This window comes from Penicillium maclennaniae (genome assembly GCF_028827695.1).
Source record: "Penicillium maclennaniae strain IBT 15551 chromosome Unknown utg000004l:1.0-3007600.0:1.0-3009580.0, whole genome shotgun sequence".
Taxonomy (NCBI): Eukaryota; Fungi; Ascomycota; class Eurotiomycetes; order Eurotiales; family Aspergillaceae; genus Penicillium; species Penicillium maclennaniae.
This window is the reverse complement of record NW_026623216.1, coordinates 113,997-126,482: the sequence shown is the minus strand read 5'-3', so window position 1 is coordinate 126,482 and position 12,486 is coordinate 113,997. Positions and strand designations below refer to the sequence as shown.

Here is a 12,486-nt window from a genome sequence, read left to right as displayed (position 1 = left end):
ATGATCTGATCCGTCGCACCTGGGGCCGGCCGGAGATGTCGGACCTGTGCACCGCGACCACGCTTCACCGGAATCCCCCATTCGCAGCTCAGACGAAGATTTAAACATCGTTGGCAGATTGGGCGCTCTTCCCCGCATTTCACTTTGCGTCGGCGGCAGGTACTGCAACCTGAGTCAAAACCAGAATCGCGTTAGTCTGAGAAACGGATTTGCAAGGCAGAGAGGACCGACCATTCTTCGAGCGCGGCGCGTTACGTCCGGACATGGATACAATCCCCCACCACACTCTCTTGAGGCTATGGCCAGTCTGGCATCCGAATTTCAAGCGGAGGAGCCCCGGGGAGGGTCGATTATATGGAAAGGAAAGAAGAGCGAGAGAACTCAGATAAGAGATAACGCGGGGGCAGGGCCTGAGGCACCCACTCAACTGCCGATGTCGCCGAACCTGACATCACCATCCCCAACACATCTACCCTACGTGTTTTGGTACGCGAATGCCTTTGGAACTGTTACACTATACATTTCGTTTGACATCTAATCCCGTGCAATCTCCTCCTGCCACTGACGGTGTGCCATTTCATACAATCCATCATTTGTGATCATGTCCCACCCGGTCAAGGCGAGCGACTTGCCCACGGTAACAGCCTCTATGTGTGCCTCGTCTGTTCCAGCCGAGGCGGCAAAGTTGGGGTGATGCGGGAAGGTATTGTCCGGAGTCGGAATTCCAAACATCGTGTGCAGTGTGGGTGTCACGTAACTGACGTTTCCTATCGAGAATTGTCAATTATGCTGGGATCATGTTCAAATTGGCATCGCTTACCAATATCTGATGAGGCCGTCAACACCTTGTCGTGGCGCTTCAGTACCTTTCGGCCATATCCGCCCATATGGACTTGATATCGTTCGCAAAGAGTATCGTTAAGTCGCACATCAGTGTAGAGCTCCTCTCTGAAATCAGATCGCGTTAGTGACAGCGCTGGGAGAGGAATAAGGAATACGAAAAACACTTACTCCTGAATGGCCACCTGACAGCCCGTCGCCAGCGCGCCGGCCTCGATACAGTTGCGTACTTTGGCCACGAGGAGTTTCAGACCCTTGAGCGACGGACTCCGAACCTGCCAAAAGGCCGTGGTACGCTCCGGGATCACATTGGCCACTTTCGGGGTGTCCATGAACGCGCAGTGAATCCGTTGTTCGGGTAGAAGCTGTTGCCGTAGCATGGCAACATTGTTATAGGACGTCACCAACGCATCCAGTGCATTGATTCCGTCCCAGGGGTTGCCGCCTGCATGTGCACTTTTCCCTGTGAACTGACACTGAATGTTCATACGAGCATTCATCAGGGTTCCAGCGATTCCATCAGCAGGCCCCTGGTCTGGGAAGACTTTCTTGGGACCACCATGGCTGTGTTCAATCAGCATCTTACACTAAATGGTCGGAAATGCAATCCGGGCTTCAACATACGCCATGAGAGAAATATCCACGTTTTTATATGCCCCCGCGTCGATAAGTTTCGCCTTTCCACCTCCGTTCTCCTCGGCTGGGGTGCCTAGCAACTGTGTTCGGCCCGGAATCCCATATTTTTTCAATGTAAAGGAAAGGGCGAGGAAGGCGGCGATACTGCTGGTGGCGATGAGATTGTGGCCGCAAGCATGTCCGATGCCGGGGAGTGCGTCGTATTCCGCATTGAAATTGATCAATCTTCCACCCGACCCACTCAATGCCTCAAACGATGTATCTAGACCATACGCGTGGCGTGTGACGGTGAATCCCTGTTTCTCGAGGAAATTGCAAATGGTATCGTGAGCGTAGTGCTCCTCGTAGGCAAGCTCGGGGTGAGACCAAATCTATCACGCACACCGTTGATCAGTTGTCGGTAACTCGCAATCCTTGGAAAAACCCAAGCTTTAGATCGGAAAATTTACCTCGCGATTTATTTCGCGCAGAGAATTCTCGAGCGTTGCCAGAGCCGCATCTACTGACGCCCGTACGTCGTCTGTTTGCACCGTCGACAGCGTCATAGTTTGATGCAGAGGATGCGATGAAAAGGTTCTGGTAGGAGTGAACGTGGGTTTGTGGCGCTTGGGGGAAAAGACTGCTTTTGCCTTGATAGGATTTGAAGGGAGGGACTGCTATCTTGTGTCCCATTCGAGACCTCGCATCTGTCCTACAGTCTTCTACCTTCTATCCGCTGGCCTCCGCCTGAAATTTGCCGACGATCCACTAAGATCAGAGGGTCGCGATAAGCGATACGATGGGTGCGGAGATTCCAAGTTCTGACAAACGCATAGACGATAACTCGGCACTTTGAGGATCGTCCTCCCCGCAATTGTAACCGTGGGGAAACTACGGCCAACCCACGACGGACACCAGGTTGCTAATTACGTCGAGTCAGCTACCCATGCAGATGGGGAAGTGGATTTGCCGATGGGAGGTCTGGGGTGGATTGCCGAGGGGATCCTCGCATTGGCTGATCTGCCGACGCCGAGCTCTAATCAAAGCCCGTCAGGTACGAGGTTATCAAGATGAAAGCCAAACAGGAGGTGACTGAAAGGTCAGTCTGAGGGGAAAATTTGCCCTGCAACTGCCGACCATATCAACCGCGACGTAACGCAACGATCTGATCGTCCTGCGGCGTATGTTATCGCTGGGGATTGGCAGATAGGCGACGACGGCCTTCGTATGTGTCATGACTGAGCATTAAGTTTGCCCAGTCGGGGGCGACGTTTGGATTCGTGATAATTCGCATACTGCCACCAAGCTTGTCCTCGCTGGTCATATATTGCAACATCCTGCGCACTTTCAGAGATACTCATCAACTTATAAGTTATCAACAAACTCCTTGATTCTCTTGAAAGAAAAGTCCCCATCCTCCATCCACCTTTCTGCGTGGCTTTTCGATTATTCAATACATCCATCTCAATATGGAAAAGCAACAGCCTCCCTCAGGAGGCGGTACAGTCGATCTCGATATGCTGAAGATTGATCCTAACCAGCACAATGACTCTCGTGACGTGGATTTCGGCCAAGTGCTGGAAACATATGCAACTCCGAAGATGGAAAGGAAAGTTCTCTGGAAGTTAGACATGTTGTAAGATGAAACCTGGCCGTTACTTTCCTCTTATTGAACCCTGACTCATTCCAATATAGCCTTATCCCTCTCATGGGTTTCTGCTATATGTTGCAATACATGGACAAGCTGACCTTGAGTCAATCAACTCTATTTGGCCTCCGACAGGACTTGGTATCATCTCTCCTTCTTCTCATCCAGTCAAAGAACAAGAATATTTTCTAATAAGACCTTCTCAATTTGCAGCACTTGAAAAATAGAGAATACAATTGGGCATCTGCTGTATTCTACTTTGGATATTTCGCCTGGAGCTGGCCCAGCTCCTATCTGATCGTTCGACTCCCGCTTGGAAAATATTTGAGTCTCGCTGTTTTCATTTGGGGTGGGGTTCTGATGTGTCACGCCGCCTGCACTAATTTCGGTGGCTTGATGGCAGCGAGATTCTTCCTTGGTGTGGGCGAGGCGTCCATTGCCCCCGGGTTCGCTATTATCACGGGCATGTTCTACAAGCGAGAGGAGCAGCCTGCTCGTCAAGCGGCCTGGTTTGCTGGTAACTCAATTGCAACGGTCATTGGCGGAGTCGTTGCATATGGTGTGGGCAAGATCAACATCAGCACTGTTGAGCATTGGCAATTGCTTTTTTTGATTCTCGGTGCAGTAACTGCTGCATACGGCATAGTGCTCTTCGCTTTTCTGCCCAATTCGCCAGCGAAGGTGATTGTGCTGAACAAGACCGAAAGCGCCATAGCCCTGCAACGGACACTGAAAAATAAAACCGGCGTGATGGATAGTGGGAGCTTCAAGTGGAACCAAGTTCTCATGGCCATCAAGGACCCCCAGACCTGGTTTCTGGTTTTATACACTCTCTGCGTCAACTTTTGCAATGGCGGAATTACCAGTTTTTCGTCCATCATCATTCAAGGATTCGGGTACGGTGAGCTCAAGGCCCTGCTTATGCAGATGCCCCTCGGAGCCGCACAGCTGGTCTTTCTCTTTTTGACCTCGGGGTTCGCGACATTTGTTCCTTCATCCCGCATTTGTATGATGATCCTGAACACAAGCGCCTCAATGGTGGGCATGATCCTTATCTGGAAACTCGCCGATGACAACAGCGTGGGTAAAATGGTTGGTCTGTGTTTAGGAGCGGTCTTTGCTGCCAACATCCCCCTATCACTAAGTATCATCAGCTCAAATGTGGCCGGATTCACCAAAAAAAGTACAGTGAGTGCCATGATGTTCGCAGCATACTGTATTGGCAATATCGTGGGTCCTCAATTTTTCATCCCCTCCGAGGACCCGAGCTATCCTGTGAGTGATCCAAATTCTGTTCTATTTCTGCAATAGTTCTCTGAAATTAACGTACAACAGACTGGTATCAAAGCGGCCATGTCAGGATTGATATTGGGTATATTCTTTCTGGTTTGCCTGTACTGCTTTTACATGTGGGAGAATCGCCGTCAAGACCGGCTTTACGGACTGCCAAGAGAGTTGACCGAGGCAGAGGAGCTACAAGACGAGCTGTCCAACAAGACAGATCATGAGATTGAGAGCTTTCGATATGTACTTTAAAACTCCAGATATTATGACCCTACGAATACCCTTACTTCTCAAGTGTCTTTGGCTTTGTTTCGCCGGTATCGCGTCCCATGACAAACCAGCAAGTATTTGGCAAAAAAGTCCTCGGCAAAGTCGTCGAATGGCTCATAAGCGGCCCCTAATTGATACGCAGCCGCGATGCCGGAAATGCAGGCAATCTCGTGCATGTTCTTAGAATTTGAGTTAGCTTATTTCATAGCCTTCACAATGAATAAAGAGAGAGAAGAGCAACTCACCACCATAGTCCAACTTCCTGCAAATAATGTCCGATTATGACCATTGATGAACATCATTCCAGGCACAACACGTAAGTAGTGCTGCCATCGGTGACCGAACTGATGCCACCATTTTCTTCCGATGATTTTAGCCTGATCAATATCATTCCAGGTCCAAAGATCTTGCTGTTGGTCGTTCAGGAATATAGTTTGGAAAACATGCTCATTGAGGGGTAGAGCTGTCTGGCCCTGGCCAAGCTTCTCGCGGAATTGATGCTGATAATTAGTGCAGTCGAATCCCATTTCAATCTTGTCCGGGTCTGAGGCGAATGAATGGGTGTAATACATCGGCCTGTACCCCAACCACCCGTCTTTTTGACAGACAGGCTTCTGCTCGGCAAACTCCAGATGCTCTTTCCGCTCATTTGTGGAAGGTTGGGCACACAAATCTGGATCATATTGAGCCTCAAATATCTTCTGGAAATAATTCGAGTCGGAATGGGTAATAGTAATGTCATTGAAGAATTTGACCCCTCCTAGGACGTATTTCTCACGCCAAGTAGCATGTATTCCGAGAAGTTTCTTTGCTTCGTCTGCGGGACAGCAGAGTACAAGTTCATCAAAAGCCTCGGTCTTCGCTCCGGTACCGTCATGCTTTTGGGTCTGCAAAACAACTCCGTCCTTACCTCGCTCAAGCACCTTGACAGAAGTATTCAATCGAATGTCAATGTGTTTCGAACCAAGATCTGCGGCCCAGTCTTCATAGAACCTTCCCAGTTGAGGGAAGGTGTACATAGTCGGGAGATTTGGCAGTAGCGTGTCTGGGTCATACTCCCATAATTTCATCTGTGGATCGTCGAACAGGCGTTCCAGAAGGACGCTTGACACATTAGGCGTTTGGTTACCTGTCCCTAGAAACAACGCCAGAAGGGGCAAGACCATCTTATTGCTGAAGTCTTTGCTGAAACAGAACAGGCGCAAAACAACCTTGACCGGTAAGATACCGAGGAAAGGCATCATATACTTGATACATTTCAAAACACGGCCAAGCTTTTTGATTTCTCGTGAGTGCCGGTCCACCAGAGGACTTGGGAACACATTGGTCCAGAAACTATCCCGGCCTTTGCCAAAGGATACTTGAAGTTTGACCGGTTGAGGCTCGTAGCCGTAGCGACGAAAGAAGCGAAACGTATGTCTGAAGATGGCCGATCCACCCTGGACACCGTCATTGAGCCAGCTTGCGCCGTACTTGGACTCGTCGAGAGTGATCGAGGTTGCTTGGCCTCCGGTATGGGAATCAATATCGATCACCATCACATCAAATTTGTCTGGGTGATTAGCCAGCGTTGCTGCGCATGACTACGATGGAAGTCAGTATGAGAACACTGTCCATTGACTCGACGGCTACGTACCATGCCAGCTGCCCCAGCCCCTATGATAGCGACTTTCTTCCTTGTTTGGCTTGCAGACATCATGAGAAATTATTGTAGATGGATGATAACCAATGGAGCGCTGTGCATTACCCGTGAGGATTATAAATGGTGGTACCCCTAGACGCGTCCAAGGATGCGACGCGATCGCGATCGTGGTGATGGTGATGGTGATGTCAGGTGCGAACATTCTTCACGATGAGCCAATCATCGGCTCAAGACACCGAACACCCCTAGGACGAGAAGATCGTCAATCTGAACTCAATCTATTGAAAAACAAGTTTATCACGATCTGACGACAAGATGATCGACCACTCGTGGCCTATCCGGATGCTCTTGAGATCTCCAGGCAGGGGCCCGGATGGGGTTATAATCCCATAATCCTTGCAAGTCTCAGAAGCATGTATGTGCGTTTGCACGCTTCTCACGTTCGCAGTCATGTAGTGATTGAAAAGGATGTAAATCTTAACATTCTATGGAGTTGTAAGATTCAGAATGATTTTCCTTTCCGATGAGATACTATTATTCAAAGCAGCATGGCCACACATCTCGACGACACAGACATCAAACATACCGTGTAATATCTGGCAACTCTTGGCTTTCCCTTTCCGTTTTAGTGCTCTCCCCTCCCCGTCTTTTGCTCAATGAGTGAAATTGAGCACACCCGCAGTCCAAAGCCGAGCGGGATCTAGAAAAAGTTGACGGGAACGCAAAAAAAAAAGCAATCCTGGGTCCCTGTCAACTCTTAACACCGAGATGCGACCCAACGTTCTGGCTTTTAATTACGCCCTCTGATTTTCAACTTATTTCTAGAAACGAGTCATAACCCCTAGCTTCTTGACCCGAGCTATGTTTCCGGTGTAGGTCCAGGCGTCTTGCACATATGAAAGCATATCTTTGGCTCTTGGTAAGATAGGCCATTCACGTGAGGTCTGTCGATATGACCACGTAATCGTAGGTTAATTTCTGGGGCGTACCCTCCGAGTTGTGACGCATGACTATCTTGAGACCTGAGGGGGAACGTGATCTGGAAGGAGCCGTTGGGCTAACCCAATTTGCGATAGAAATGGTTTTGTTTCGTAGTTGCTTGTTTCCCTCTTTCTCTCTTCTTCTTCTCTCCAGTTTAGTTGCTCTATTAGTGATACGTGAATTCCTCCTCGCCTTGGTTGGTAACACGAGTCACATAAAGATATCTCTTAAGACTGGAAGTCGATGTCCGCGACCTTCGCCTGAGTGAAAGTCAAATCAGATCGATCTAACTTGGCAAATCCCATCTACGTTTCCCACAGCCTATTCATTTGGGCAGGTGCGACGTGGGCTAAAGGAGCTCCGACGCTGTGAACTGGTGGTAACGGAAGATTTTATCATTGGCAATAATGGAAAGGACTACATGCTATTGTGATTTGCAGCTTTTCAGGCGAGCCTTATTCACATTCTCCCACTTGATAGTAGCAAATCTTATGTTAGAGCTATAGAATATCCGCCCATGGGAATGCCGTCGGAGATAGCCATTGCTCACACGAAACCTTGAACATAACTTGTTCCAGGTCCTCTGAGAGAGCCCACGTATCTGGAGGATATCCACCACATTCTTCTCCTGTATACTTAGCCATAGGCTGGAAACTCGGTTCCTCAGAACTGCCGATTCCCGGCGTAGCTGACTGTTGCCCAGATGACAAGCCAGGCTGGTAAACCTCCCCAGTAACTAAGGGAGACAAAATTTGGTATGCGCGATCGCAAATCTCACTGAACGGAGTTGCTTCTTTGAACCTTGTCAAGCAGCTTTGTACAGCTTGAATGATAGCCTGCTCTGGTAAAGCGCCTTCTTCGGTCTGGCCTAGCAAGATCATCAAAGTGGTCATTGCGAAGAAGGCATGAAATGCTCCAATGCCATGTGTATACCAGCTGTAAGATCTGAACTCCTGCAAAGTATGGAGATTTTCGTAATTAGAAATGATGAGACAAGCCGCCTGCTCACATCGCTCCCAGCTGATGCTTGTGTTCTCAAGACTCATGGGGTCCTGAGTAGCAAGACTTGGTCGATGCAAAAGTAACAGTAGGTGGTTTGTATAGTTATTCAGAATGTATGAGTGTGCCCGATGGTACACTGGAAGATTGGAGTGCCCACCAAAGCGCTTATTCTGCTCTCTCATCTCGGCATGAAGTCGTTCGTCCAGATTGCGAATGTGGCTGAACTGAGGCCATGAGGACTGAGCTGAAGCCAAACGACAGATGTCAGATGCAATTTTGTAAAGCCTAAATTTGAAGAGAATATAAGACATTTTGGTGGGCGGTCTGTTCTCCGCCTGTATGTCGACAATGTCCATGTCGTCCAGAGAAAATGACTGGGACGTTATGTCTTCATCTTCCATATCTAATGGAAGTCGCACATCGTTATTGATATCAAATGGAGCTATGTTGCCTAGGCAAGTGTTTTGAATGGTGAACAACATCATCAGACCGGCCCAAGCTCGCCGTCTCTCTTCGGCTTCAACAAAGGTCACGTTCAGCCGAGCAGGATCAACATGACACCCGATTGCCACGGCAATGTTGAGCGTTGTTCCAAGTAATGACCACGCTGGACCCTGAGCGTGGTTGATAGCGTAGATAAGAAAAACAAGACATTGCAATGTGTACAAATTGTGCTGCCACAAGAAGTCATCTGCTGCTAGACATTTCATCGCTGCCGACCGATATTTTAGTGCTAGTGATTTGGCATTCGCTGCCGATGAGCCCCCCCCTCCCAAGTCCGATAATAGGGGGTCTTCTGGACGGAGTGCGGTTATAGCAAGTGCCAATGTCACAAAGAGAAGACCGATGAAAGCTTTGGGAGCAGCTTGGCGATTTTTTTTGAACTCGAAATATGCGCATTGAAATCTGGGCTCAACCACGATGTGGAAAAGAGGAGAAAAGACTTGCAGAAATACAGTAAGGAGCTCGTCACATTGGCGCGATGGTGGGAAAATATCCAGAATAGCTTGATTGAACCCAGATGTTTCGGAGCCGAAAGGAAAATCCGATGTGCTTCCTGAGGGAACAGGATTCTGAAACCGATCCAGGAGATCCGCGTCGTTCCTGGAGTTGGAAGGAACATAGCGAATGTGGCCTGTAGAAGAGGTGATAATGCTACCCGCCGAATTTTGTTGAGACTTAGGGGGATCATATGGCTGACCAAGACTAGCGCTTGGGATTGACGTGGGTGTCCGGGAAGACGTATTCTGTTGCACAGAAAGATCAATCTGCGCATCAGCCGATTGCGAGGTGATGTTTTGTTGCAAGGTAATCGAGGTGGCCGTTAGGTCAATGTTTTGCTGTAACAACTCCTCCAAGTTCGAGATTCGCTGAAGGAGATCATCATGAGAGTTTTCTGGACCTGAATTCGGGAGAAGGTCGCGTTTAAAATGACACGTAAGTGCTACCCCGCGTCTTTGACAGGTGACACATGGAACACCTGAGCCTAGACAGCGAATTTTTCTCTGGCGACAATTTTCACAGCTGAGAGGGAGTCGCTTCACCATGCCTGCAACAATGACTCGTTGGATTGCCCGATCAGAATTGTACTTGGGTAGATTTGCAAAATTAGACAAGACGATGAATGAGGGAATAACATAAGGGAAAATGGGCGCGGTCCAAGGTTTTCTGCGTTCCCGCCCCAGGTATCAATGCTGATCCGGAATTCCGACGCTCCATATATAGTTTGGTCGGATGCGGGGTAAAGCCCCAGCATCATGAGATCTATTTCATTCATGTGTAGGGTAATCTTCCCCAGCGTTAATAATTAAATGTTCCTAGCACTCTGAGCTACCATATCACACAGTCATTGCAGCACCTGCCTGAGGCTTTTGGCAAAGTATTTCTATTCCTAAGTGGTGGAAGAGCTACTAGGGCTAAAGGCGCTATCTTGAATGCTGTCCATGTGAACACTTCACAGTGACTGACGAGATAAAGCTTCAAAGCTGCTCTCATTGTACTTTAGTTATCAGAGACGATAAATCAAAGGAACTGATAATAAATCTTGCTTTGGAATATAAGGTTGTGCGCAGCGAATTACTATCGCTTGCGTCAACGGAAAGGTCGCGGTATAGTTGATCACGATAATTCAGTTGTAAGAAATAGGAGAAAAGGGGTAAATGGAGCATTCAGTCGCTAGACTGCTTCCTTCGTAGATATTTTGAGATTTTGGAATGGCGATATCAATTGTGGAAAAATTAGAGAAGTGATAAAGCGAGAAAAAAATGGACACAGGAAGAAAATAATCTCATTGCAAATTGCTGTATGTTTAAGAAACAATAGGGCGTTGTACTTGCATCTGAACCATTTCATTCGTTATAGAATGAATGCCAGTCAAATCCTGCGTGGGAATGACGTACTCTTTAACTTCTGCCTTATGGACCCTCCCATTGATTATTATGACATGAAGAAGATCGTGATCCTGCAGTATAGTTATATCCTTCAGTGGGTTTCCATCGACCACTAGGCAGTCTGCGTAGTTGCCAACTTTGATCTGACCCATTTCGTGGGAGCGCATGAACAACTTAGCCATACCATAGGTTGCTGCAATGATAGACTCATGCGGTGTGAAGCCAAAACGCTCCACGAAATGAGCGAGGTCACGCGCGTAAGTGCCGTGTGGTGTCCAGGCAAATCCGTAGTCACTTGGATCGATGTCAGAAAATCCACTTGATACCTGTAACCGCTCTTCAGACTTACCCCCCTGGGAGGATCACGATTCCCCTCCGATGCATCTCTCGCATGGCAAGATCGGCAGCATCGAGCTCCCTCTTGTAGCCTACCTGCTCAGCCTTCTCAGTGGAGTAACCGAACATGGCCGCATCATAGAGCGTAGCAACAAGCCAATTAATGGCAGGTGCCACAATAAGCCGAGACTTCTTCATTTCAAGTGAATTCATGCCTGTCTAAGTCAGCAAGGTGCGATGAGCACTCAAATCACAGGCAAATTACCTTTTTCGTCAATGAAGGATGCATGATAGATAACGTCAACTCCAAAATCTATTGATTGCTGGACAGAGTCTCGGGCTCGTGCATGTGAGCATACCCGTTTATTCAATTTGTGGGCCTCGTCAACACATGCTGCTGTCTCCTCTGGGGTGTAGTAGCACACCTCTGCATCTCGGGTCTCCGTGATCTGACAGCATTACGTTAGCACTGAGCACTTATGAGGTTCTATGATTGCCCTACTGATTCTCCGGACATTGAAAGCTTTACTTGATCGACTCCGAGCTCGATATGTTCACGGATACTAATGTCGTGTCAGCAAGGTCCAAGTCCTTCATGTCATGTGCCGTACACTTCACGCATTTCCTCGGGTCCATCAGCGTACGCAGTGATCCCTCCGACTAGCTCGCCTCCTCTTCGTGCCATTTCCTGACCATTAGCCAAGAATCGAGGACCAGGGATATCTCCAGCGTTGATTGCGTCTCGAATCACGATATCCAGGCGTTTCTTAGCAGATGCAGCTCCAAAGCACATAGTGTACCCGGAATCCAGAAAACATTCGGCGCTTCTGGCGGTAAGAAGAGTATGCTCCTCAACACCGAGGTCCCCCAGCTGATCTAGATTGCCGCCATTCCAGGTGAAGTGGGTGTGGGAATCCCCCAACCCTGGCATCAACGTGCGTCCATTTCCGTAGAAAACTCGGACGCTAGAATCTTCCAGGAGTTTGTCTTTGTTGGGAACCTCGCCCACATGAGCGAATCTCTCGCCTGCAGGAAATCTTCGTCAGCCTGCAGATTCAAGGGAGAGAGTGGTGGAATCTCATACCTACGATGTGGACATCTCCTCTGTAGGGCTCCCGGCCGGTGGCTTCCAGGATCTCAACGTCTAGAATGAGGATTTCCGACGAGGCGCTTGTTCCGGCGATCTCATACTTGACGGGCCGAAGATTGCATTCAAAATCAAGATCATCAATGTATGCGACGTTGCGCGGTGGCCCATCGTATTGGTCAATTGGGTAGTCTTTTGACATCCATGACACTTTAGACATGGTGAATGAGGTGCGCGGGTAGAATTCGTTTTCCAAAAAGAAGGAAAGATGTGCAAGTCAGGTTAAGGCAATGCGAACCTAGCTCATATGTGATTTTAGTCGTGCAGTACTGATTTATACAATTTCCCCACATGGTATGATCTTCTTGGGTCGAGTGGGCGCCAATCAGAG

At 48.5% G+C, this 12,486-nt stretch overlaps 6 protein-coding genes across 6 annotated transcripts; 1 reads left to right on the top strand and 5 right to left on the bottom strand.

Annotated features, from left to right (window-relative positions):
* Positions 1–534: 534 nt before the first annotated feature.
* On the bottom strand, positions 535–2,148 carry N7477_004245 (M20 family metallopeptidase; the record flags this gene model as incomplete). Its single annotated transcript, XM_056965908.1, has 5 exons — positions 535–767; positions 821–948; positions 1,012–1,404; positions 1,465–1,847; positions 1,984–2,148. 5 exons carry the CDS (start codon positions 2,146–2,148, stop codon positions 535–537), a joined length of 1,302 nt encoding a protein of 433 aa, XP_056822689.1.
* A 776-nt stretch (positions 2,149–2,924) lies between these two features.
* N7477_004244 (uncharacterized protein) lies at positions 2,925–4,639 on the top strand (the record flags this gene model as incomplete). Its single annotated transcript, XM_056965907.1, has 4 exons — positions 2,925–3,091; positions 3,151–3,244; positions 3,317–4,378; positions 4,439–4,639. 4 exons carry the CDS (start codon positions 2,925–2,927, stop codon positions 4,637–4,639), a joined length of 1,524 nt encoding a protein of 507 aa, XP_056822688.1.
* Positions 4,640–4,677: 38 nt separating this feature from the next.
* N7477_004243 (putative flavin-containing amine oxidasedehydrogenase) lies at positions 4,678–6,353 on the bottom strand (the record flags this gene model as incomplete). The annotated part of the gene is made up of 3 exons (XM_056965906.1): positions 4,678–4,836; positions 4,903–6,240; positions 6,294–6,353. 3 exons carry the CDS (start codon positions 6,351–6,353, stop codon positions 4,678–4,680), a joined length of 1,557 nt encoding a protein of 518 aa, XP_056822687.1.
* A 1,427-nt stretch (positions 6,354–7,780) lies between these two features.
* Positions 7,781–9,829, bottom strand: N7477_004242 (Zn(II)2Cys6 transcription factor; the record flags this gene model as incomplete). The annotated part of the gene is made up of 1 exon (XM_056965905.1): positions 7,781–9,829. The coding sequence occupies one exon, from the start codon at positions 9,827–9,829 to the stop codon at positions 7,781–7,783; it is 2,049 nt and encodes a 682-aa protein (XP_056822686.1).
* Positions 9,830–10,590: 761 nt separating this feature from the next.
* Positions 10,591–11,206, bottom strand: N7477_004241 (uncharacterized protein; the record flags this gene model as incomplete). The annotated part of the gene is made up of 2 exons (XM_056965904.1): positions 10,591–10,966; positions 11,022–11,206. 2 exons carry the CDS (start codon positions 11,204–11,206, stop codon positions 10,591–10,593), a joined length of 561 nt encoding a protein of 186 aa, XP_056822685.1.
* A 400-nt stretch (positions 11,207–11,606) lies between these two features.
* On the bottom strand, positions 11,607–12,315 carry N7477_004240 (uncharacterized protein; the record flags this gene model as incomplete). Its single annotated transcript, XM_056965903.1, has 2 exons — positions 11,607–12,034; positions 12,093–12,315. The coding sequence occupies 2 exons, from the start codon at positions 12,313–12,315 to the stop codon at positions 11,607–11,609; spliced, it is 651 nt and encodes a 216-aa protein (XP_056822684.1).
* Positions 12,316–12,486: the final 171 nt, after the last annotated feature.